Source organism: Crinia signifera, chromosome 19, assembly GCF_055691185.1.
Source record: "Crinia signifera chromosome 19, ASM5569118v1, whole genome shotgun sequence".
NCBI lineage: Eukaryota > Metazoa > Chordata > Amphibia > Anura > Myobatrachidae > Crinia > Crinia signifera.
The window spans coordinates 94,109,618-94,136,176 of record NC_139226.1 but is presented as its reverse complement, the minus strand read 5'-3'; the positions used below and the strand labels follow the sequence as shown (position 1 = coordinate 94,136,176).

The 26,559-nt window shown below is 44.8% G+C and overlaps 1 protein-coding gene across 7 annotated transcripts in view; it reads left to right on the top strand.

Moving 5' to 3' along the window:
• CAMTA1 (calmodulin binding transcription activator 1) overlaps positions 1 to 26,559 on the top strand; it is a 1,324,131-nt gene that overhangs the window by 1,285,554 nt on the left and 12,018 nt on the right. For 4 of the 7 annotated variants that reach the window (XM_083162948.1, XM_083162949.1, XM_083162952.1 and 1 more), the window contains 6 exons: positions 1,661 to 1,732; positions 5,115 to 5,135; positions 9,774 to 9,967; positions 10,257 to 10,331; positions 16,816 to 16,846; positions 24,731 to 24,912. In XM_083162948.1, coding sequence (XP_083019074.1) covers positions 1,661 to 1,732; positions 5,115 to 5,135; positions 9,774 to 9,967; positions 10,257 to 10,331; positions 16,816 to 16,846; positions 24,731 to 24,912 — 575 coding nt within the window. The remainder of the gene's footprint in view (positions 1 to 1,660; positions 1,733 to 5,114; positions 5,136 to 9,773; positions 9,968 to 10,256; positions 10,332 to 16,815; positions 16,847 to 24,730; positions 24,913 to 26,559) is intronic. The other 3 variants (XM_083162947.1, XM_083162950.1, XM_083162951.1) reach the window with 3 other exon arrangements.

Here is a 26,559-nt window from a genome sequence, read left to right as displayed (position 1 = left end):
TTAAGTAATTTTGTTGAATGGAAATATATATGGGTGCCCACATCACATCTTTGGGCCCAATTCAGACCTGCATATATATTAGTTCCCTAGCAAATAGGTATACGCCTCCCCGCTAAACGCACAACCCTTCCACCAAGCGAATCCCAGCACTAGCATGTGAAGGTATGTGTATGCTTACACATCCGCTCGCATGCAGACGCACAGAGGAGAAATCATTCGATGGTCGCTCACCATCAAATGATTTCTCCAACCTTTGCTCTGGAAAGTAAGTTTATACTTACTTTTGAGATTCCCGCTATCTGGCGAATTGGGGGTGGGTGCTGACGTCCTGTGACGCCAGCCGCCTGCCCCGAGGATGCATGGGCATGCCTGTTTTTGCAGGGGTACACCAAGCATTTCCATGTGCCCTACCACTGTTTTGAGGGCACACCCATAAAACGCTGGGCGGTCCCCTGCATCCGGCACATGCCCGCCCCCTTCCTGCCAATCTGTTTGCAAAAACTCACCAAAAGCGTTCACTTCCGGGGTTTGCACAAGCTCATATTTGAGCATGCGCATGTCCATGTGCATACACACACCATTGGCCAGGGGTGCAAATTTGAACCTGAATCGCCCCCCTTTATCTTGTTTGCTGATATTAAATGTTTGCTCTGCTTCAGGAAGCTAGATTCACCCCGTACTTACCAAGGAAAACTCTATATCCACCAACTCCTCTCATCAGCCAGTACGAACCTCCTTCCCTCAGTCAATACAACCTGCCTCCCATCAGCCAGTACGAACTGCCTACCATCAGTCAGTACAAACTGCCTACCATCAGTCAGTACAAACCGCATCCCATCAGTCAGTACAAACCGCCTCCCATCAGTCAGTACAAACCGCCTCCCATCAGTCAGGACAAACCTCCTCCCATCAGTCAGTAGAAACCGCCTCCCATCAGTCAATACAAACCACCTCCCATCAGTCAGGACAAACTGCCTCCAATCAGTCAGCAGAAACCGCATCCCATCAGTCAGTACAAAGCAAACCGCCTCCCATCAGTCAGGACAAACTGCCTCCCATCCGTCAGTACAAACCGCATCCCATCAGTCAGTACAAACCGCCTCCCATCAGTCAGTACAAACCACCTCCCATCAGTCAGGACAAACCTCCTCCCATCAGTCAGTAAAAACCGCCTCCCATCAGTCAGGACAAACTGCCTCCAATCAGTCAGCAGAAACCGCATCCCATCAGTCAGTACAAAGCAAACCGCCTCCCATCAGTCAGTACAAACCGCCTCCCATCAGTCAGGACAAACCTCCTCCCATCAGTCAGTAGAAACCGCCTCCCATCAGTCAGTACAAACCGCCTCCCATCAGTCAGGACAAACTGCCTCCCATCAGCCAGTAGAAACCGCTGCTCCTCTGAAAACCTTCCCATCTTGCTAAATATACAGGGGCAGAATCAAGGTGTACTGTAGCAAAGTAAAGAGCGGGATATTACACCACCATGTCCTCTCTCTAATCCAACCATTTATCCACCATCTCCAGTATAATACGTTCTATTACTTGCCTATCACATATAGCTCTGACATGAGACAGAAATAATGTATCTGGTCAATCAGTCTCACTGCTAGAAGAATTTCACTCCTGCTCTTACCCAGCTTCTTATTCCTGTCTGCTAGGGTCGTCCATTGAGAGAACAGCAGGACGTGGCTACGGCAGTCATTCAGCGCTGCTACAGAAAGTACAAACAGGTAATTCACAGCTTATACAGGGATGACAACAACAAACAGCTGGAAACCCTAATGATATTTTTCCTGTTCAGTATAAGAGATGTGTGAGGGAATGTTTCAAAACACCACAGTTGGTAGCAAAACAATTGTATCCTGGAAACAACATTAGTTTACAGTAGAATTCTCTGGCTCGCCATGGTCGGTTTATGGGCAAGGCAGCTGCCATGGGCTCACAGGTGCAGGGGCAACCCATTAGGAATTAAATTGGATAAACAGATTTTCCCTGTACGTATTGCTTGTGTTAGGTACAATTAATCTGCACCCACCATGCTGGCAGCGGTGATATGGGAAGGCATGTGCCATCATTTGAAAAGAATAATTCAAGTGTGCTTCCATTCATATGAGATATAGGATCTTTAATCCGTACAGTCCTTGTCTGAACTATAATTTTCCTCCAATCATGGACATCACAGGGTCTGTTGGTGGCTGATTTGAAGTCTGCATTTCACCTGATTTTAATCATCAGCCATAGAACCATCTGTGTTACTAATTAAAGGGATATTATAGCAGCCTCAGTTTCAATATTACTTGCCTACCATACTAGAAAGGCTGGAAGGCTCCTGAAAATCGTGTGGCACTCCCATCCCCCTGGAAAGATATGCACGTTCCTATTCTCAGACTGGGATATCAAGGGCCTACAGATTGGGGAATTCAGTGGTAGGGGCCCATGCTTAGGGGTGTGGTTAGCTATTACAGAGGCTGGGCTAGCAAGGGTATTTGATCTGGGCCCCAAGGTGTATATGGTAAATGCCCCTAGTGCATGTATTATTATGTACCAGATTAATAACAGCAATGCTCTGTTGAATATACACCAAAGTCCTGTGCAGTATAATGTATAATATTTATAATGTCTAATTGGAGTACATAGTGACCTCTAGAAATGGGGGTGGGCCCTTTAGGCAGTGTGGGCCCTCCAGATGTTCCCCTGTGGGCCAGTAATACTCTAGACAAGTTCTATCATTCCTGTGTATGGGCAGTAGTGATCTTACTCCTTACGGTGTACCTATGATTGACGGATCTATGCCGGTCCTCACTTTGCCTGAAAAATCAGAAGCTTTGCGGCAAATGAGATTCAGCAAACAACAACTGCATATCATGGATGTGTCAGGGGTGTGTCAGGGGTGTATCCCTAAAGCTCTGTGCGGGGAGGATGGATCTCTTGCATCTAGCAGGTGGCATCAGATTATTCTTATCAATTATCTAGCACCCTCTAGAACAGGCATGTCCAACGTTGGCCCTCCAGATGTTGTGAATCTACACATCCCAGCATGCTTTGCCATAGTTTTGCTATTAGAGAATGCTAAAACTATTGCAAAGCATGCTGGGATGTGTAGTTTCACAATATCTGGAGGGCCAGCATTGGACATGCCTGCTCTAGACTATAATAGATAGATAGTCATCGTTTGCTAAGAGCAACATGGTTTTGGTATATTAGATCTACAATGTCTACAGTCATATGGTCACTAATGGTCGACCATCACTATGTCGACAGGGTTAAAAGCCCGACAGGGTCTGAAGGTTGACACTGAAAAGGTTGATGGTCCTAAGGTCAACATACAATAGGTCAACATGGTTTAAAGGTCGGCAAGGTCAATAAGTTGACAGCCAAAAGGTCGACAGGGTCAAAAGGTCGACATGGAAAAGGTTGATATGAAAAAGGTCGACATGGGGTTTTCATGGGGGTTTTTTGTGTCTATGTCGACATAGGTCGACATGAACACTGTCTAAGTGTACCGCGTCCCCTTGCATGGCTCGCTGCACTCTCCATGCTCCGGGCTCTATTATATTCTCCCACCATGCCTTTTGACTATGCCAACCTTTTGGCTGTCGACCTATTGTCTGTCGACCTTTAAACCATGTCAACCTATTGTCTGTCAACCTTTAGACCCTGTTGACCTTTTGACTGTCAATCTTAGGACTCTGTCGACCTTTTCATTGTCGACCAATAGCGGTCGACCTTATGACTGTTGACCTAGAGTGAATCTATGATCAGTCCAGATACCGAGCAACATTCCCCCCCCCCCCCCCCCCCTGAGACTCAGATTGGCAGAGAGCACAGCTTGAATTTTTACATTGGTGTTTCTGATTGTACTGTGCCTGTGTTTTTTAGAACTGGAAACGTAAAATAATAATAAATTGCAAGACAAACGCCTCCCACCTGCTGAGCGCTAAGTGCATTCTTAGTAACAGGCCTATTTTATACCACACTCTAATCTCACCTCTTCAGCATAGTTTATGACCAGTAATCTCACAGCCAGCCAATGGTCGTATAGCTCTGTAGGTGTCGGCAATTAAAGCCCATTTATCATATGAATGGAGTTTCCCTTTTAGTGTTCAAATCGACAATGCTTTTGTTCTATAAAAAGACAACTGTTCAATTTGTTTACCTCTGGGTGTGTAATAGTACATAGTACATTGATTTATGCTGGAATCTTAAAGTTTGAAATCAAAATGAAAAAATAATTCTGTGCGTGGTATAAATACAGGTTTCAGTTATTGATGAAGAATTAAGATTTTGACAAATTTCGATTTACATAGAGAACCCCAAAGGTCACTCTTCCTTCCTCTAAAAGTAGCATCCTGAATAATTTATACAGATATTCAGTTGTTGATGACAAGGAGAGGTTGAAAACTACCAGTCTGCACATTTGGGCTAATTCAGACTTGACAGCAAGGGGCATTTTCTCTTTTTCTCTGGGCGGTGGCTTTCTCCTGTGGATTCTCACAGTAGCGGTCAGGTCTGAATTAGACCCACTCTAAGGAGATTGTGTCTTGTTTTTATTTTTTTCTTACATTCAACAACTTGATATGAAATTAATTTGGAGGAACATCCGCACACAGTGTGTTGAAACGCCTATTTTACTTTGTTGCAAATTCAATAAAAATTGCTAAATGGGCCTGGACATTAAAGTTTTATGGGCTCAATAAACAGCAGCCAAGCAGAAAACGAGGCTGGCTAAAGACTGCTGTTATTACACATGAAAGCCAATGAGCTGGCTCCCCACTATCAAAGGCCGGAGATCAGCGAGATGATTCACTCTAACTAGAAGTAACTATCACAGTCCAAGCATATTAAAATACTGTTTTTAATTATGCTCAGATAATTAAAGTATCGTCAGAGTCGGTCATGTCATGAACAAATGCAATTTACTGCCGCACAGTATCACAGTCTGTTATTTGTTGTTCTTTGATTATTAGGTCCTCACACACTTAAAGATTAACCCGGTTGTCTAACTTTTTCATTATTATTTTTATTATTATTATTATTATTATTATTAAATTTATATTATATATATTTTAGTTTTTTACTCTTTTATTAACTCTTATTTCATTCTTCCAAAAGCTTACATGGATAGCCTTGAAGGTAATAAAATGTATTTGCTGTAACAGTGCTACTTAAACAGGATATGGTTCCTTTCTCTATGAAAATCTGTGAACATTTTTTGTACGACCATGAACATAGTTTTGTTTTTTTTCCATTTTGACCTTTATGGTGCTTAGTTAAGCCCCAGACACACTAGACAATATTGTTTACAGACAATATTATCAACAATTTCTCACGGGCAAATGATACAGTGTATACACACTGAACAATTTCGTTAAAAATATCATTCAGTGACGTCATCGAGTCCCCGCTCCGTGCATGCAGTCATTTGTGAAATAGGGCAGCATTCAAATTCATCCCAACAGTCAGAATCCCGGGCTGTTTTTGTTTCACTTGACTAATTCGGCAGCCGGTATTCAATGTTCTAGCTGTAGAGTGTCGGAAAGTCCGAAGATTGCCGAAAACACGGCCATTTTGTCAAAAAAATGGTGGACGTTTCCGACAATATAGACTGCCTCCACAGGGAGGCGGGTCTGTAGCAGGCTAGTCCCGGCCGGGACTCGCCCTCTTCCAGGCTTGGATTAGCCTGCTACAGACCCACCTCCCTGCACAGAAACAAAATATCCCCCCAAATCTAACTCTCTCTGCACATGTTACATCTGCCCCACCAGCAGTGCAGAATGGATATGCCCATTAGAGAAAAATGTTGTATTTGCGATCAACTCTGAATCAGACCCATAGTATTTGACATTGATTTTGTAGGGGAAGGTGGCATGGCCACACCTTTCTCAGTACCCGGGCCCCCGGGGTGTCCCAACCACCCTGCGAACATTCTATGGAATTTCTGCCTATTTAATGTGCACTGTAGAATTAAATTTTAATACATAAATAATAGAATGAAGGACATGGCAGAAAGAGTGCTACAAAGCTTTGTAAATAAATATTATATATACAGTCCCTATGTACTGCTCTTCCCCTTTAAATTACTTGTTAGTACTATACAGTATTTATAGAATAACGCAGAATTGGGCTGATGTATGTGGCCACTGAATTTCGTCACCTCATTCAACTCCTCACCCACAGGCCCAGGTTAATCCAGGGATCTCTTTCCTACGTGTTTAAGTATTATTTTTACATCTGACCTTCTCTACAATACTGTCTGGATGGGCGACTATTTTCCACAGATACATATTCAGCATTGTTAGGTCACGTGGTATGTGCAGAGTGACGGGCGGGCAGCGGTAATGTGTTACTGTGCTGCAGAGCGGGACACTGGATGGTCCTCGCACATAGAGGAGCTTGGTAATAGGCTATTTATGGTTCTGTTAATCACTGGCTGCTAATTGGCCTGATTAAATAAAGAAGGCATAATTTCACCCACAAACTGAACTATCCAAGCTTGCTGCAGCAAATAGGTCTATAGTCTGTGTCAATTTAATACAGAACATTAGTATGAAGTGCTTTTTCAGTATATCATTTATCTGGTATATTCGGGGGGAATGTAATGGTGCCCCGAGTTTGCCGGCAGTGCGGTATACCGGTCGAACTCGAACGCCGATAGCGTAATAACTCTATATCAAAGTGTCTAACAAGCTCTCCCATTAATCTAAATTCTGGAGAATCAGATATTAGGATATTACAGGTGTGGGTGGAAAGTTCTAAAGTGTCTAGCTGGATGGTCAATAGGTCGACATCAAAAGGTTGGGTACTTGTGTAGTTTCACGGTGCCCAATATTTCGCTGTCGATGTGATATCGCCCAATATATCGGATGCTATATCGGCTGATATATCGGATGCAATATCGGCCAATATATCGATACGACCCTATGCGATTTTTACCTGTTCATAACCCCACTATCCACTATGCAGGGAGTTGATTTTATATAGTGTGACGAGCACAGCGAGCCACCGAGCCCGAAGCGTGGCGAGGGGACGCGGATTACTGCGCTCACAACACTATGGGCGGTATTCAATGTGAATTTTGGCGATGTGCAGCGAATCCTGTTTAGGGGGTGCCAGCAGGGGACCGGGTATATTCACTACACCCGATCATGAATATGTAATGATCGGGTGAAGTGAATATATGAATATCTAATGAGCGGCTTGGCTCCGGCCCCCTGCTGGCTGGTCTGTGTAAAAAAAAAAAAAAAAAATTTAAATTAAATATATATTCATGTGCGTACAGCACATGAATAAAAATAGCATGCCCCTCCTCAGAATAAAATTCCCAATTTTTTTACACCAATTGTGAAATTCGCCTTACAGCACAAAATCGCCATAAAAACCTGGCGAATCAGCCTCATTGAATACCGCCCTATATAAAATCAACTCCATGCGTAGTGGATTGTGGGGTTATGATCAGGTAAAAAAGTCGATTTGGATCGAATCGATATATCGACCGATATCGCATCCATTATATCGGGCGCCGTGAAACTACACAAGTACCAAAGGTTGATGTTGAGTTGACATGCAAAAGATTGACATTGACAAAAGGTCGACAGGCAAAAGGTCAGCATTAACAAAAGGTCGCTATGAAAAAGGTCAACACCTGTTGACATGGATCCCCAAAACTGCAGCACGGTCCTTCACATGGCGAACAAACTTCTGCTCCTTTACAACGGTTGGAGTTGAAGTATGTAAAAAGCCAACCTTTCCTGGTGACCTTTAGCCAATGTCGTCATTTTGCATGTCGACATTTTTTCTCAACGTCGACCTTTTGGTGCCAACGTATTAACTGTCAACCTAGATACTGTAGACTTACATACGGATACCGATATTACATACGGCCCGATTTTTTGCAGAAGGGGATAAGGAAGAGCTGTGGTTGGTGGGGCTTGGTTTGCCCGTGTCTTTGACCACCTTGCAGCAGCTAAACGCTATACAATAGACTTGGACTAGGGGATAATATTGACATTATCCAGATAACTTTCATTCATCATAAAACTATATAACACTTTTAAAAGACACATCTAGAATAGTTTTTTTGCCCAATGTAGATACGCAAACTCTGATTGGCTCATTTACAAACCATAAGTAAGGGACGCACTGCCGCGTATTTCATTTTACACAGATTTTTAGAACATTCCCAGGGCACACACTGCGTCTAGGGGTAGATGTATCAAACCTTGGAGAGAGAGATAAAGCAGAGAGATAACGTGTTAAACAATCAGCTTTTAACTGTCATTTTACAGGGTTTTTTTTATATCCGAATCACTGGGGTTTATTTAGTAAAATGGGAGTTCTATTGAATAGGTGATGTTGCTATGGGCAACCAATCAGTGATGCTGGATAGAGAGGAGGGGGCTAGTCAAATTTTGCACACGGATCTACTTCCCTCTAGAATAGTTGGTATTTCATCTGGCTTCATAGTTTCTTATAACTTCCACATAGTATTTTTGGATTGTGCAACCAATTGAAAATGCTTATAGTGGGAAGTCTAAAAATTGCGGCCACCATCACTCCGGAGCCCTCCGTTCATTCCAAGTTTCTCCTACAATACTGCTGGTGTCACTCCATTGATGCTTTAAATAGAATCAGCAAGAAAATATTAGGTATTTAAAGAGCGCAAATGTAACACTAGATTTCAGGTAAAAATATATATTTATTACTATCATAGAATAATAATATTCATCACACACCTAAGTGGTGGGCAAAACAATTAATATAGTTTTTTAAAAAAACCTCATACAATACACATATAATAATGAAAATAAAATACAATTTAAATCAAGGACATGGACATCCAATCAATTCCTAGGCTGGCCAGCCCGATTTATAATACCAAATACAGCTGTAGATTTGTGAATTAGATTATCAAGTTTCTCCAATCAGTATTCTTTGGAAACAAATTGGTAAGTAGGTAGCCAAAGATTTGAGATATGTGCACAATTTGGGATTCGATCTCTTATTTTCGGTTTCCTAACTTGCCCATATTTCTGGGCTGTTTGGGCAGGATAATACTTGATTACACAGTCAGTTTTAAACCGTATTGGATGAATTACAAGTGACCCTCAGCAGGGGTTAAATAGAGTATGAATTTTTATTCCAGTTGTTCCGTGCTGACAACAATGTGTTTGGCAGGAGAAAGTGTAGATACACTGCGGCTGCTGCTAGTAAATGCTGAGTGTGGTATAATGATTGAGTTACCTGCACTCATGAGCTGTCCATACACACTCAGCCGCATACACACTCAGCGGGGATGCTTTAAATAAACTGCGAGAGGTGGGGAACGTTGGAATGTCAGTAGGTGTCGCCAAGGGTTACTACTGCTATACATTAACCCTTTGAGTGCCAATTGAATTAGCAAAAATAGGTGTGAAAATTGCCAAGCAAACATTTTTATTCATCATAATGTTTTGTACTGTTACCTTATATTATATAGGAAATATAATCCTTTTTTATAAATTTTTTTATTTGAATTTATATAACAAATGTGAGCAATGCTGGATTTTTCAGTGGATATTTTGGGCATCTCTCACAGAGATTTTGGCACTCATAGGATTAAATGGCCCTATACCATTTAAATGCATGATCCATGATACATCAAGTGGTCTGTGAACAAAAACAAGGGGTCTTTTTGAAGAGTAAAAAAAACGAATTGTTCCAATCAGATCTGCCAGTGAAGATCGTGTGCTAGAGATGTGCTCATAGCCTTGTGCTTATTCCTTTCGCACACAGTATGCACTTTATAAAAAGATGACACAAGCTGCAATTCTCATCCAGAGCAAGTTCAGAAGCTACTATGAACAGAAGAAGTTCCAGCAGAGTCGGCGTGCTGCAGTTCTCATCCAGCAGTACTACAGGAGCTACAAGGAGTGCGGACGGATGCGGCAGAAGCGTCGGACAGCTTCCCTCGTGCAACAGAAACTGAGGTGTGAAAGAAATGTGTTTCTGGGTTTTATGCCCGGAGCTATTCAATTATCTGGGTTTAATGCCCGGAGCTATTCAATTATCTGGGTTTAATGCACAGAGCGATTCAATTATTTGGTGGAACGGTTATGATTCACTGAAAGAGGCGGAGTTTGCACAGAAGAGGGTGGTGTTTGGCTTGAATGTCGTTTTGTGGGGGGGGCTTATATCATCCCCATTTCCCTTGTTAGGCCTTGTAAGGTAAGGTATGTAAAATATGAGTCTGTAATGTCCCGCTTTGTTCCCCTACAGAAGCAGTCTTCTTACAAAGAAGCAGGATCAAGCTGCTCGGAAAATTATGAGGTTTTTACGTCGCTGCCGTCACAGGTAAAAAATTTACACGCTTGAAAACTGAACATGCCATAACATATACATGCTCCATTACAAGCCATCACTTAATAACACAGCAGGCAAACATCTGTGGGGTGACCAATGGTTTATGAGAATGTCGTCCATCAGTTCACTCTAGAATCCAACAAATACAGATTAAGGGGCTGGTGCAGACAGATCTTGTGCGGGTGTTGGCCGCAGTTCCGTACCAGCAACTACGGGAGAGTGAGGGGAAATTTACTAAGATGGGAGTTCTATTTCACATGGGATGTTGCTACGGGCCACCACCCAGAATCTACTAATTTATTTGGCACCTTCGAGAAGATAATAGAAAGATTGATTGGTTGCCCGTAGCAACATCCCATCTGAAATAGAACTCCCATCTTAGTAAGTTTCCCCATGAGAATTGGCCACAGTCATAGGAACATCTCCTTAATGCTGCAGGAGTATAATTGGGAGGTAGAGGGGCGAGTAGTTATGCCGTGGTATTGCATGCAGCCTCGAATGCGAAACCTTGACAACTCCCCAGCCACTAGCTCACATGCGATACATCATATTCAGTCATTTTGCATACGATGCATCACATGCGATCCCATTCAGCGCCCGGGATATGATGTATTTTTGTTGCAGCAGTAATAATCTGTGGATACAATCCGATGCACACAGGTCCACACATTTTTCGTAAGATTTTTCTGCCTGATACATAAACATTTTGTGGAACAGGGCCAAATCGTACTGGTGTATGGCCAACTTTACACCAAGGATAGGATGGCACAAGTCTGCAAGTATATTGAAGGCTATGACCTATATTCAGTGCCATCGGCGAGGGGTGTGTGTACGGTCACTTGCCTTATGCAATGTTCCATGGAAATCGGGGAAGATTCCCTTAAACCAGGGTTGCCGACCCTCTCGGATTTACCGTGAGTCTCCCGAAAATCGGGTCCCCCTCCCGGCCCCCCGGAAGGGTGGGCAACCCTCCCGGAATCAGGGGGACCCCCACTGAGCCCCCCGATCGCGGAATTTAAATGCCGCAATCCGCGGGTCTCAGAGGAGGGGGCAGGGCTAAAATGACACACTTGTGTCATTTTAGCCCCGCCCCCTCCATGGAGATCAGTGATTTAGACTATTTCCCGTAATGGGGGCGGGGCTTAATGACGTCACAGTCAAGCCCGCCGTCACAGTCAAGGGCACGATTCAGACCCATTTGGATGCTCAGTACGCTGTCCATAGGGGGACAGCCAGGGAAGGCTAGCCTTCTCTGGCTGCTTGCAAGGTGATTGAAACCCTGCAGCCATTTGTGTGCGGTAACCATGTGTTTTCTGGGAGTGCCCCAGAAAACGTAGGCATTCCCTGGAGGGAGTTCCGCTGACATCAGCAGCGGCATTCTTCTCCCCACGATCTTCACAGCGCTGAGTGAGTGAATGGTGAGAGATTTGCAGCATAAGATTTATCTTATGTGCAGTGGCGTAACTAGGATTTTTTCGCCCCCCCGCCGTTATGGGAGGCGCCGCCCCCACCCCTCCCCCTAGCCCTTCCAGCACAGTTAAACACCCAATACCCCCCCCCCCCCAGCCCAGCCCTTCCCCCTTACCTCGCTGCCGCATTCCCTCTGTGCAGATCTCTTCCAGGCTGCGGACCGTCTCCTCCTGATGTACAGTCCCGGGACGTGTGGGCAGACAGCGCGGCCCCCCTAGCCCTCCCATCCGCCCGCCCTCGTAGAGTTAATCACCCCCCTTACCCCTCCTCATGCCGCCGCATTCTCGCAGCGCAGATCTCCTCCAGGCTCCGGACCGTCTCCTCCTGTCGTACAGTGCTATTGAAAACTGCCCCTCACAAAATGGCTGCCCCCTAATAGCAGACAGTTTTTAGGGATCCCTACAAAATACTGTCTGCTATACGGGGGCAGCCATTTTGTGAGGGGCAGTTTTCAATAGCACTGTACGACAGGAGGAGACGGTCCGGAGCCTGGACTCTGGAGGAGATCTGCGCTGCGAGAATGCGGCGGCATGAGGAGGGGTAAGGGGGGTGGTTAACTCTACGAGGGCGGGCGGATGGGAGGGCTAGGGCGAGGGGCGCGCTGTCTGCCCACACATCCCGGTCAGCTCAGCCACACACAGAGGTTAGTAACATAGCCCCGCAGCGTAGACCGGCGCCCACAGTTACTCAGCGCCTCCCCGCCATGGCGGGGGCTGCGGGGCTATAGTTACGCCAGTGCTTATGTGCAGACTGTCCGACCTCTGGATCTGATCCGATGTGCACAGGACAGCACATTGGATCAGATCGGATGTCATACACTACGCAATCGGGGCTATTTCACTCGATTTCTCGTCCCAATCCCCCAGAATCGGGTGAAATCGGGCCCAAATCGCTAAGTGTATGGGCACCTTAAGGTTACATGATAGCACATAGCAATATAACTAAATTCAGTTGAAATAGTAGGAGTCATCCTAAAATTCCCTTCCCCCTAATATATGGGAGCACCCACACTCCACAATTCCAAATGATGGCGCATATACATTAGCACACCATACGATGAATGCAGCTAGTAATCCTGCCGTCATAAAGGGATCACCATTGTAGGCTTGTGTTCTCACTAAAAGCCAGATACACCAGCCCATAGGGATCAGTGCGCTACATAATAAGGGCTGTTACGCGCAGTGGCGGACACAGCTGATGGCACTACAGGTAACACATGATTGCTTCAGCCAGTGAGTACGAGGCCTCAGAGAGGAGATTGATTGAAAAAGAAACTCATTAAAGAGCATTGTGCTGATTTGGAGAACTAACTTTTAATATGTTGAGAAGTAATCTGACCCGCTGTATATCATTTTCCCGGATGAAATCCCCAATGCGGAGAAGCCGGCTGTAGATTTCAGCAACTGTTCATAAAGACAAGTTAATTCTGGTTATTTTTCATGCGGCCGGCTGCAGAACAGATAGGGAGGGATGGAAGATGAATAGATGATGTGAAACAGAAGAATGATAGTGTGAGTCTCTCCGAGGCGGGAGGTGCGCGGCAAACGACATTGCAAATAATTTAAATGATAGGTGGACTCTCAGTTAAGTGCCCCGAGGATGGAGGGACTGTCATAATTTTAATGACCAACTCGGAAAAGCAATAGACAGAAGACAAAGCAGATTTATTGCTACACAATGCAGCGCTACTTCTTGCATATAAAAGGGCGAGAGCTTTTACTTTTTTTGTCGCAATTGACTTTGCAGCAATGAGAACTAGACACAGAGAGAGACTCAATGTACAGCTTCAGTCCTGATTCTTCTGCTACAATATATACTGATATACTACTGTACAATATATGAAAAACATGGATCCAGGGTGCAAAGGCATCTGCAGTCATTCATATAGCAACACCTTCCATACAGGTGCATTGAATGTTAACATGCAAGAGGAAATTATTAAAGTGAATGGGTTTTTAACCATGAGATGCAGCAACAAAGGGAATGATTACGAGTTGCTTTTGCAATGCGAATATACGCTACAAGTGCTGTCTGCATGTGCAGGGACTGACACGCCCACTTTATGCAAATACCGCTACAAGTCCTTCCCTGAAGTATAGCCGTGTGCCTGCTTGTGCAATGACTGACACGCCCACTTTATGCAAATACCGCTACAAGTCCTTCCCCTTCTGCATTTGCACAGTCTGACACACCCACTCAATACATCTTTAGATATAGGGTATGGCTCATTGGATAGACATCAATTAGGTTGACAAGCATTAGGTCGACATGACAGAAGGTAGACATGGGGTTAGGTCATTAGGTTGACAGGGTCATTAGGTCAACAGTCAAAAGGTTTGACATGGACACTGAAACGTAGAACCGCGTCCCCTCGCATCGCTCTCTGCGCTCGCCATGCTTCGGGCACGGTGCCTTGCTATGCTCGGCACACTATTTCATTCTCTCTCCACGCCCTAGTGGATGGTAGGGCATGAAATACCGCCTGTCGGCACATGTTGGCTCAAGAAAAAGTGAAAAACCCCATGTCGACCTTTCGACTGTCGACCTTCCCCATGCATTAGCATATTATATTATATATAATAACATTTGTATATGATGTATGAGTGTGCGATACCTACTGTATAATAGCAGCTTTTTCCAACAGCAATGAAGACATTTTGTGGTAGATTCATGAGGTTGTGTAATACAGTGTAGGTAACAGCTGCACTTTGCGGCTTCATACAGACGGAACCCAAGCGAGTTGAATTTTGGCCCCAGAAACAAATAACAAATAACCACCTCTGTCTTGTACTATAGTAAGAATTGTCATCATGTTACTTTCATGTCGGGGGATGAGCTGTACTAGGGGACTATTTCAGAGCTGTTTACTCATTGAGTTGCACAGTGACCACTTCCATATTTCTACAAAATCCACCTCATACTTCCTGATTTATCGAAATAAAATAAGCCATGTTGTGCTGCAATCTACTTTTTTTTCCCCAGACACAATATGGACGGTTATAATTCCAACACCCATTGACCAACAGTCAAAATACAGACACAGGCAAAATACGGACTATCATTATGCTGTCATGTTTAAAATACCGACCTGGTCAAAAGGCAGACAGGTCAAATTGTCTGCATGAGGTTCTATGTGTTTTTTGGTGCCTATGTCGACATAGGTCAACAGAGACGTCTAAGTGTACCATGTTCCCTCACGTGGCTCCCTGCGCTCGCTATGCTTCGGGCACGGTGCCGATGCTTCGGGCACGGTGCGCTATGCTTCGGCACACTATTGTAATGTCTGTATTTTATCTGTGTCAGTAATTTGACTGTCGGTTAATGGATGTCGGGATTATGACCGTCGGTATTGTGTCCGACGGTAAATCATATTCACTTTTTACTTTCTGAAAAATAAATGATAATGGGCCAAATGTGCTAAGCTTGAAAGTGAATGGAAAGTGATAATGCACCAGCCAATCCATTCCTATCTGCCATGTTGCATGCTGTGTTTGAAAAATGGCAGTTAGGTGCTGATTGGTTGATTTTGTCACTTTTCAAGGCTTAGTTCATCTTGTCAATCAGAGCAAAGTATCTTTATTTGGTTCCTCATTGAACAATTGTCACTCAGTTAAAGCAAATAATGTAGAATCGGGGAAACACATTACGTAATTCCATTTATTCCACTGTTGCACATATCATACAGTACATGTCTCTTGCATGGTTTAATAAGTACTACTTCCACCTTCTGATGGAACCACAGATGTACTAAAACAATGAAAAATATCAGGGTGGAAGATTAAAATATTCAAACAGGCAGCTACTGTATAATCACCTGACAGTGAAAGTGGATTTTTACAAATAAATAATATAGGTGGAACTTCTGTCTTGTCCTAAAACTTATACCAGCTGTAAGGGACACTTGTCTCCTCAGTGGAGGCAGCCATTTTGTAAGCTACACCAATATGTCTGAGATATTCAGTTAACTAGGTACATGTGACATCACTGAGGCACTTTCAGTTCAACATATGAAAATAATATATACCGTAGGGCCACTTTCCTACTGTGCTAATACATCAACACATATGATAAGTTTGTGAAGCACTACGATTCTCATCAAGGATCATTACAATTAAGGAATCTGGGAATGCAGGATAAGTGACATGCTATTGTGCCTAATGAGGACAAACATGTCCACAGAGAAATATTTAATAAAACCTGCACCTCCCGTATGTCACTGGTCCCTATTGATAAGCTCAGTTGTAGGATATTTTTGGCCAGTATATAAAATGGCTGCCGCCACTCTATGGGAGCAGATATATAAAAGCTTGAAGACATATAGTACCATCCAACCAGCGCTCTGACTGCCATTTTAAAGGCTGTGTTTGAAAAATTATAGAAGCTGATTGTTTGATACTTTGGGGTTGAGGTTGTCCTCTTTCTTTTTTTCTATTGGTCGATGATATTTTAGATAGATAAAAAAGAGTTCTGAATCAGTGTTGGACATAAAGGGCTAGAACACACACTAACATTTAAAAATGAATATAAAACTGTCATCTGTCAGTAAATGTGTATTTAGCCCTGGTATCCGATCCATTTTCATCAATCAACATGGTCTAAAATCTGTCTAAAGTTTATCTTTTTCCCAGATTGGAGTAATAAATTGACAACTACAGTATGTTGTCTCCTGTATTACAAAACGAGGGTCTTGATTATAGGAAAACCTATAAATGACAATATACAGACGGCACCTGATAACCAACTGGCTAAAATACTTCTTTATGACATTTCCATTTATAGTGCATTGTTTGCTGTTTGTTCTGATGTAACCATCTTGTCTGTTTTTCTCACACTATGAACGCTGTACGCTCTCTGTTAGGCTAATGTGTAATATTCCAGCCATGAATCCAAATCAATAAAAGAATGCAATCAATCAATGTCTGTCGCAGAAATCTTTCTATCTGAGCTTTCTTTCAGTTATTTGCCTTTTGCTAATAGCTGTCTGCTATTGTTTTGCTACCTAAAGCCCTCTGATGGACCATAGACTGTTCAAAAGGGTGAGTTTAGCATTTGCAAGTCAGATTCTATCTTGCGTTCCTAACCCGTTGCTTTGTGCTTGCTTGCATGGGGCTGCAGCCGAGAGCTGTCTGCAAGTCACACATCCATCCAGCACAGAAACAATAGAAGCCATTCTATTGCCCTTTCTGAGGCAGAATACTGTATTTCCACAGTAGCACTTGGGTATGTGGAAAGTAGAATTGCATGTCTGACTGTGGCCACTGGACCTTATTGAGTCATCACTGGGCATGCTTAGAAAGTGATGGCGCAAACCCAGCGGAATCCCAATATGGTGTCTGTTACTGACTTTCTGGAACATTAGGGGGTGGGCGGAGCTGTATGAAACCCTGAAGAGAGATAAAGTGGAGAGAGCCATCCAGCTTCTAGCTAATATTTCTCTGTCAGGAACTGATTGGTTGGCACGTTATCACTCTACACTTTACCTCTCTCCATAGTTTGATCTCCCCGTGGGTCTGCACAATCAACCATTTATTTAATATATTGCTTGTTTTCTTTTTTTCTAAATACAGCATACAGTAAATTTATTTTAGATTGCTTAGGTTTCTCATGCCACAAGGAGACCTGTGGGAGATGTGATTAAAGAGCGCCTGCCATCTTCACATAGTGAAGGCAGCCATTTTGTGAATGAAGGTTCAGGATCACACCGCCTCTCACTTATTTAGGAACCAGTGATATCACTGAGGTACTTCATGGCCGACGTTCATGAGGCCTGACAGAATATTCATACAGTACCAGCTTCCTAGATGGTTGTCAGGCTGTATTCTCGGGACTATTGGCCAGCCCACAAAATGGCTTCCTTCACTGCATGTAGATGACGTGGGTTCTTCAAAGAGTTGGTAAAATACTCTGTACAGATTGCTTTGCAAGAGTATATTGCCAATCGTCATCTCTGATTGCATGCCTGTTCATAATTTACTTATTTTTTATTGACTTTATAGTAGTAAAATGTACTGTTGTAACTTCATTTGGAACATGAGGATGACAAGATAAGAGTTTGTATACAACTTCTGCTAGAATCCGGTTGCTATGGAGAACACTTACACTCCAAATCTTCCCCAGGGACACCATTTGTGACATAATCCTCCCCCCCCCCCCTCTTTCCTTATACAAAAAAATGAATAGAGATAGTGGGGATTATGTAAAATGCTGTGAGATTACGGAGCCAGCGTGAATTCTACCCGTTTGCTGCTACGTTTAAAGCGGCAATCAGCCCTATAACTGATTGCCATTTTAAACTTGGCTTTGAAATCACTAAAATCACACCGGTTCCTTAATCTCCGAACTACCACATATTGTAGGCACTGGTGTGTTAGTCCTGTGATTTATAGCCATATGTATCATAGAAGATATGACATTTCAAACTATACCTTATTTAAATGTTTCACTGGTGATTAAGTTACTGTATATTACCTCAGTATTATTCTGTTTATAATAATGTGACTCCAGTTTAGCGTCTTGGGCAATTTCACAGACTAGACAGTTCATCATAATAAGTGAACAAAGGGCACTCAGAACTGAATAGTGGCAGAATAGTGCCAATAAGGCAAAATATTGTTTTATTACCTGCGACATCTTATATAATATCGCTGTGCCATGGTATTTTAAGTTAACCCTTTGAGTGCCAAGTGAATTTGTCCAAATAGGTGTGAAAATTGCCAAGCAAACATTTTTTTTTATTATAATGACCTGTAATGTTATCTTATATAGGAAATATGATCTTTTTTTTATACAATATTTTGTATTTGAATTTGTATAACAAATGTGAGCGACGCTGGCGATTTTAGCAGATATTTTGCACATCTCTCACAGAGATGTTGGCACTCAAAGGGTTTAATCTGTGTGCCAACACAAGATATTTGCATTATTCAAAATGGGGTCACCAGTGTTAGAGATGGGTGACTGCAGATTTACAGCAAGTCCCAAGGGGAAATGTATCAAAGCTTCAGGAAAGATAAACTGGAGAAATTGCACATTGCATCAGCTCATAATTGCTTACTCTCCCGGAGCGGTTTGGGAGGCTCCTGAAAGTCAAGTGCCACTCCCTCACTCCAGAAAGACATCCGGTTGAAGGCTCATTGCACGCAGTTGTCCATGGGCGAGATGTATTAAAGGGAAAATGCGGTAAAACCCCCATTTTACCGCATTTTCCTATGTACTATTACCCGACCACCACGTCACCGCAGTGTAGGGTATCGCCACCTTTGGGTGGCGATACCCTATAGAAGCCTATGGGCTTCTTTTCGCCGCCCGACGCCTCCGCCGAAAAACCCGCCGACCCCCCTCTCCCCCTCCCTCTCTTACCTGGTCCAGGTCCTCCTGGACCCGGAAGGTAACACCTTCCTCCCCCTAGTGACGCAGCCGGACGTCCTTCCGGCTGCAGGGGGGAGGAAGAGGCGCCGGGGACAGCTTGCATAGCTGTCCCCGGCGTGAGGGATGCAGAAGGGGGCAGAGAGGTGATGGAGACCCCCCGCGCACCACATTCCAGGTATCGCGGGGGGCCTCCGTCACCGCATCGCGATGCCAGCCGCATATGTTAGTACATATGCGGCGGCATCGCGGCGGGGGGGCCGCGATGGGCGGCGATGTATTTTAATACATCCCGCCCCATAAGTGGAAAGTCCAGGTGGCGGGAATCGGGTGATGTGATTCACATGCCTGTGATTATGTGGTCACACAAACACGCCCCCAGTACTGCCCCTTATTCAGCGACACATTCCCCACTATGCCCCTTGCTGTGCCAGAATGTCAGCAGGTATGTCTCTGCTTCTAGCTATCTGTTAACTAGCACAGTCTGTGAATTGAGAAGATGTTTGGTTGCTCTGGGCAACTTCACTTTATCTCTCTCAAAGTTTTGATACATTGCCCTTTATATAGATTCTAGGCATAAAATAGAAGTTTAGATACTGTGGGCGAGATGTATTAAAGGGAAAATGCGGTAAAACCCCCATTTTACCGCATTTTCCTATGTACTATTACCCGACCACCACGTCACCGCAGTGTAGGGTATCGCCACCTTTGGGTGGCGATACCCTATAGAAGCCTATGGGCTTCTTTTCGCCGCCCGACGCCTCCGCCGAAAAACCCGCCGACCCCCCTCTCCCCCTCCCTCTCTTACCTGGTCCAGGTCCTCCTGGACCCGGAAGGTAACACCTTCCTTCCCCTAGTGACGCAGCCGGACGTCCTTCTGGCTGCAGGGGGGAGGAAGAGGCGCCGGGGACAGCTTGCATAGCTGTCCCCGGCGTGAGGGATGCAGAAGGGGGCAGAGAGGTGACGGAGACCCCCTGCGCACCACATTCCAGGTATCGCGGGGGGCCTCCGTCACCGCATCGCGATGCCAGCCGCATATGTTAGTACATATGCGGCGGCATCGCGGCGGGGGGGCCGCGATGGGCGGCGATGTATTTTAATACATCCCGCCCTGTATTTGTTATCTGAATGAGGACCACAAAAGCAGCTACATGCGTAGCTTTCCTTATCTCTCGGATACATCGGGACATCTGCCATACGGGCTTGTCGGGGACTAGACCTTTCCTCCTACTAGTCTGTGCTCATATTGCAAAGTTAACCCAAGAAGCATAATCACAGCAAAGCATGCACACATCGCACAGTCTGTAAGTCATGTGAGTTTTTTGGGATTTGGGTGCCCCATTCCACCTGGGTTCACAGTAGGACCTTATTCTGGTCCATTCGCAGCAGGGCTGATATTTTTGTTATGCGCATGTGCATACGCAGGGTGCATGCAAGCACCCAGGACAGTGGGCGGGAGGGTGCAAATAGGGGTGTGGGGCGGCCAATTAGCATATGGGAATGCCCAGCGTTTCATGGGCGTTCCCATGAGACCGCTGGGCTTTCTCATGCTAATGAGGCCATGACGTGGGTGTGGGGGGAGCGGGCAGCTGACCTCATCGAATGTCAGCTGCCCACCCATTTCCTTCCCAGCGTGCACGCGTATGGAAGGCGGGGTTTCGCACGCACGGTCCTGGCCGCATATTCGGATCCGGCCGCACCGATCAGAATAAGGGCCTAAGGGCCTTATTTTGGTTCATTCTTTCTGACAAAATCCTTCTTATGCTGTGTACACACGGGGGAGATATATTGCTCAGCCATATATTGCTGAGCAATATATGGCTGAGCAATATATTGCTCAGTTTCTACTTTACATCAGCGACCAGAGATGGTCGCTGATGAAAAAGAAACTGCCGGGGGGAGCCCGGCAGTGGTAATCAGCTGGTCGCGATATATTGCCGGTGCACACTCCCATTGCGGGCAATATGGTCGCTCAGCGACCATATTTCCAGCGATTTTGGACAAAATTGCCCCCGTGTGTATGCACCTTCAGATGGGCAAAACCATGTGCACTGCAGGTGGGGCAGGTGTTACTTGTGCAGAGAGAATTAGATTTGGGTGGGGTTTTACTTCAAAGTGAGATCTATATTGCAGTGTAAAAATAAAGCAGTCAGTATTTTCCCTGCACAGAAACAAAATTACTCACCCAAATCTAATTCTCTCTGCACATGTTACATCTGCCCCCCCTGCAGTGCACATGGTTTTGTCCATCTAAGAAGGATTTTGTCAGAAAGAATGAACCAAAATAAGGCCCTAAAATTTGTACACCCCACACACCCAAAAAAAAGTTCAACGCCCCCCCCCCCTCCTCACCGTTAACCAGACCGCTGCCATCGCTAGGTCTGTTGCTGCTCCACTGCTGACCCACCAAGACCAGCAAATCTACTTGTCTGCGGTCCCGGTGCTCCTCCTGATACATTGAAAAAAAAATGTCCCTTGCAAAATGGCCGCTGCCTCACAGCAGACAGTTAGTAAGGATGCAATAGGAGGCTGCTGCCTCTTCTACTATCCTCAATAACTGTCTGCTGTGAGGTATCAGCCATTTTGTATGGGACATTTATAATGGCAACAGCAGGAGCGCCAGGACCGTCACCACACGCAGGAATATCTGCTGGTCCCTGCGGTCCAGCAGCGGTGCAGTAATAGACCTGGCAACAGCGGAGGTTCCGTTACCGGAGCAGCAATAGCCCACGCAGATTCCCGGTGCCCAGACTTACCAAGCACCTCCGAAACACTCCAAGCTATTGTTACGCCAATGTATATGGGTTAATAATCTGTTTGTTCACATAGTTTGGAACCAGTCAGTTCTGAAACCACTCTGTAGTATCATATCATAGTGGGCACTTTAAGGATGATAGATACAGGTAATCAGGATTTACTAAATGGTAAAATTAATGATGTACTCGTACTTTTAGGGTGTATATACAGTCACACAACAGTCTGCGCTCAGTAATGCAGATTGGCCTATATATCGGACTGCAATGTGAAAAAATGTTTATCTTTTTTTTGGAAAAGGAATGTAATTGTGTACAATTGGGCTATGAATCATAGAGTTGACTGTGTCTATGTTAACAGTCAATTGGTCGACTAGTTTGATACATGGAAAAGGTTGACGTGTTTTTCAGTTTTATTTTTGTGTCAAAGTTGACACCTTTGCAGGTGGACCTCCAATTAGTGCATGGCGCCCCCCATGCATGTCTCACTTTACTCGCCATGCTGCGATCCAGGTCACTCTACTACCGCAGCAATACACACACTTTACCGTTCCAAATACTCTCCCAACAAGGGGCCTTATTCAGATTTCATCGGTACTGCGCGCATGCGCACGCAGTACCGATTTTGTGCGTCTGCGCATGCGCAGGTGTGTTTCTGCGCATGTCCAGGTGCATGGTGCGTGCACCCACGGCAACCTTTCGGGTCGCCGGGTGCACGCACCCATGGCAGCGAGGGGGGGGGGGCGGAGATGGGCGGGGAGCGCCGGGCTGCCCCATTACCATATGGGAACTATGGGCGTTTCCATGAGAACGCTGGGCGTTCTCATGGTAATGAGGCAGTGACGCGGGTGTGTGGGCCGGGTAGCTGACATCACCGGATGTCAGCTGCCCGCCCATATCACGCCAGCGTGCACGCTAAACGAAGTAACTCAAAAGTCACTTATATAAGCGTGCACGCTAAACATCATTCGATGGTCACCGACCATCGAATGATGTGGGCGGACACCCCAGCAAAGCGAATGGATGTTTATGCAAAACATCCATTCGCTGCTGTGCGGGCGAAGCCGCACTTTGCTGGGGCGGCGGGGGGCGTGCGTTCGCCGGGCGGGGTTTGGTGGACTCGCAAGGCTGCGAATTCGCAGCCTTGCGAATCAACCTGAATAACCCCCATGGTGTGATCCACAGGCATTACCAGACGGTAGTGACCAATATCAGGGTTGTTCTCCAGTAGTAAGCTTTGTGGCCACATTGACCTTGATACTGGTCCCTATGTTCACGTAGCAGTTTCTTTTTATCAATGAGGTATGTTCCCTCCACTCTTCCAGGGTGACACTGACCTTAGGGGCAAGCCCTACTTTCCCATAAAGGTATCTTTACTTTCAAATATCCACTCCTGATAGACTCAAGGTACACACAAATGGAAATGTACTGACCTGGGACAAAGTCCCTATGTTCACATCAGGGTTTCTTTCACTCCAGGAAAACAGACCTCCACTTCTCCATAAAAATAGGGTTTTTTATTCTCATAGACACTCCATAAAACAAAACAATAAAAACTCTATTTTACTAGCAAAAAAAGGAAGTCCCCACAGGTCGGTACAACAGCTTCCAATGATGGTGATTGCAGAGCCACCACAGGAGGATCTTCAGCTACCCCTTTACATTGGGCCAAGATGTTTGTTCAACTCCGGGTGAGAGGAGCATTTGTTAGTGGAAGCTGTTGTACCTACCTGTGGGGACTGCCTTTTTTTGCTAGTAAAAGAGATTTTTTTATTGTTTGTCCATCAGGAGTGGATATTTGAAAGTAAAGATACCTTTATGGGAAAGTAGGGCTTGCCCCTAAGGTCATTGTCACCCTGGGAGAGTGGAGGGAACAGACCTCATTGAAACTGCTATATGAACATAAGGACCAGTATCAAGGTCAGTGTGGTTGCAAAGCTCACTACTGGAGAACAACCCTGATATTGGTCACTACCGTCTTGTAGCGCCTGTGGATCACACCTTGTGTGGAGAGATTGTGTTTTTGAGCTGGTAACCCGGTGTGCATTCTGCCCTGCAACCATAAAAGGGGCGTGGAACATCAAGCTGTTCTTTTTCTTATACCATTCCAAATAGTCCACAAAAAATGGTAAAGTGGGAGAAAGTAACAAAAAAATTGTGAAAAACTCAAATTTTTTACTCTAGGTGGAAGAATTGAATAAATTAATACAATTGTTGCAGGTGTTAGCGTTACATAATTGACTTGCATTTCCTTATTTAAAAACTCTCAGGTATGTGAATTATGTGTTATCACCGAACATAGGAATACCCCTTCATCGTGGCCGGCTTAGTTATACTTCAGCCTCTCCAGCTGCAGTTACTGTAATGTTAAAGTCTCATGTTCTAGACCAGATAAAAGTAAAGCTGATGTAATACTAGTTACCGGGCTCACATGCTTCATAGGAGAACATTAATACTCCTGGACTTGGTCATTGAACTTGGTGTCCCTTGGCACCTATTTTTTTTAGCCCTCATTCATATACATCATTGCCTACTAGTTACCCAATGTTGTGCCAGCTGTGCAATAGAGGGACCATTTCTTTTCAGCGTGAACCAATGGTGCGGTTGATCCATGTTTATTTTTTTTATTTTTTTTTGTTCTATCTAATTTGTTTTTCTTTTAAGAGAATACATGCGGTTCCGTAACTATTATTGCCTCTGTGGGTGCTCCTTGCATACTGTATATGGATTCTGTGTTGATACAATGAAGATTTAAAAAAAATAAAAATAAAGAAATAATTGTCTTCCATTTACTTCTTGCAGGGTCTGAATGTTTTTGGAGCAAACATGTGTATATTAAATTGCAGAAAGAAAGCTCAGAGGTGTCAGTCTTTTTGGGCTTGTCTATCTTTTTTACTTCCCATTCCTAATGAGATTTCTGGAAAATGGCGAGATATCACATTCCCCAATTACCCCATATGCACTTTCAGCTCTAAGAGCAACAGGTAACTTAACAAGAAGTCTCGACTTGTCTGGGATCTTATTTTTCTAAAAATTACCCCTAGCAATGCGTTATACCTTCTCTGTGCCATACATTCACCTTGTTATCCCCTTATGTGCTGACAACACAAACATAATGCTTATTGGAGGGGAGGAGATGTATCAAGCAGTGTACAGGGGAGAGACGTGGACCAGTAAATAGGTTGCCATAGCAACTTGAAGGTAGCAACAAGTACAGTCTGTATATGTTGGATAGAAGCTACTTCTCCACTCACCCACTACTTCACTATGTACTGCTTGATACATCTCCCGCTGGGAAAGATGTCTTGTTCTCTGACTGTTGCTTAAAGGAAAGTTAAATTTAAATAGGAGTGAAACTTCCTTTATTAAAAAAAATACATATATATTATTTATTATTAACAGTTTCTTGTAAATCATCTATATATATATGTTAGGTGTCCGTGTGTCTTGGAAACACTGCCATCTGTTGGCAGTTTGTGAAAATATATCTCTTTCTCTCCCACTCAACACAGAGGCAATCTAGCTTTCAAAGCTTTTGCTTCGAACGGGCTTACTAGTACATACTGTATATATATACATATATATATATATATATATATATATATATATATATATCATGATTTCCAATTCATGTAGAAGACACCAAGTCCCCATGGGTCACAATGGACCAGCACACCAAGTAATATGCAAAAATTATTTGGTACTTGTTTCCTAGCACGGCCACAACGATCATAATCGCGGTCATCGGGGGTAAAATCGGGGCCATCGCGGGCATCGCATGCGCAAAAAAATCGGGTGCGATGGGCCAGACGCGATGCCCGCGATTTCCCCATAGAGAACAATGTTAAATGCCTCAATTTACCCGCGATGACCCCGATTTCCCATAGGAAACAATGTGAAATGGATCAATTTACCCAAATTATCATAGGGAACAATGGTAAATGGGCCAAAAAGCACCCCTGAACATTAAAATGTCCCCCCAAAAGTACTAGATGCCACCCCGCGATCAACGTGAACCCGAAGCGTGGCGAGCGCAGCGAGCCCGTGAGGGGCGGCGGTACGCGTCCTCCGACCTTTTCATACCCCCACTATCCACATCGGCGTGGAGTTGAGAATAGAATAGTGTGGCGAGCGCAGCGAGCCACCGAGCCCGAAGCGTGGCGAGCGGACGCGGATACCTTCACAGTTATACGCGTCCCCTCGCGGGCTTCCCAGGTGTCCATGGCGACGCGGACACCTGTGAAGCCCGCGAAGGGACGCGTTTACCTGTGAAGGTATCCGCGTGCGCTCGCCACGCTTCGGGCTCGGTGGCTCGCTGCGCTCGCCACACTATTCTATTCTCAACTCCACGCCGACGTGGATAGTGGGGGTATGAAAAGGTCGGAGGGCGCGTACCGCCGCACCTCGCGGGCTCGCTGCGCTCGCCACGCTTCGGGTTCACGTTGATCGCGGGGTGGCGTAAACTACTTTTGGGGGTACATTTCACTGGTCAGGGTTTTTTTGGGGGGTTTCTGGCCCATTTACCATTCTTCCCTATGATGATTTGGGTAAATTGACCCATTTAACATTGTTTCCTATGGGAAATCGGGGTCATCGCGGGTAAATTGAGGCGTTTAACATTGTTCCCTATG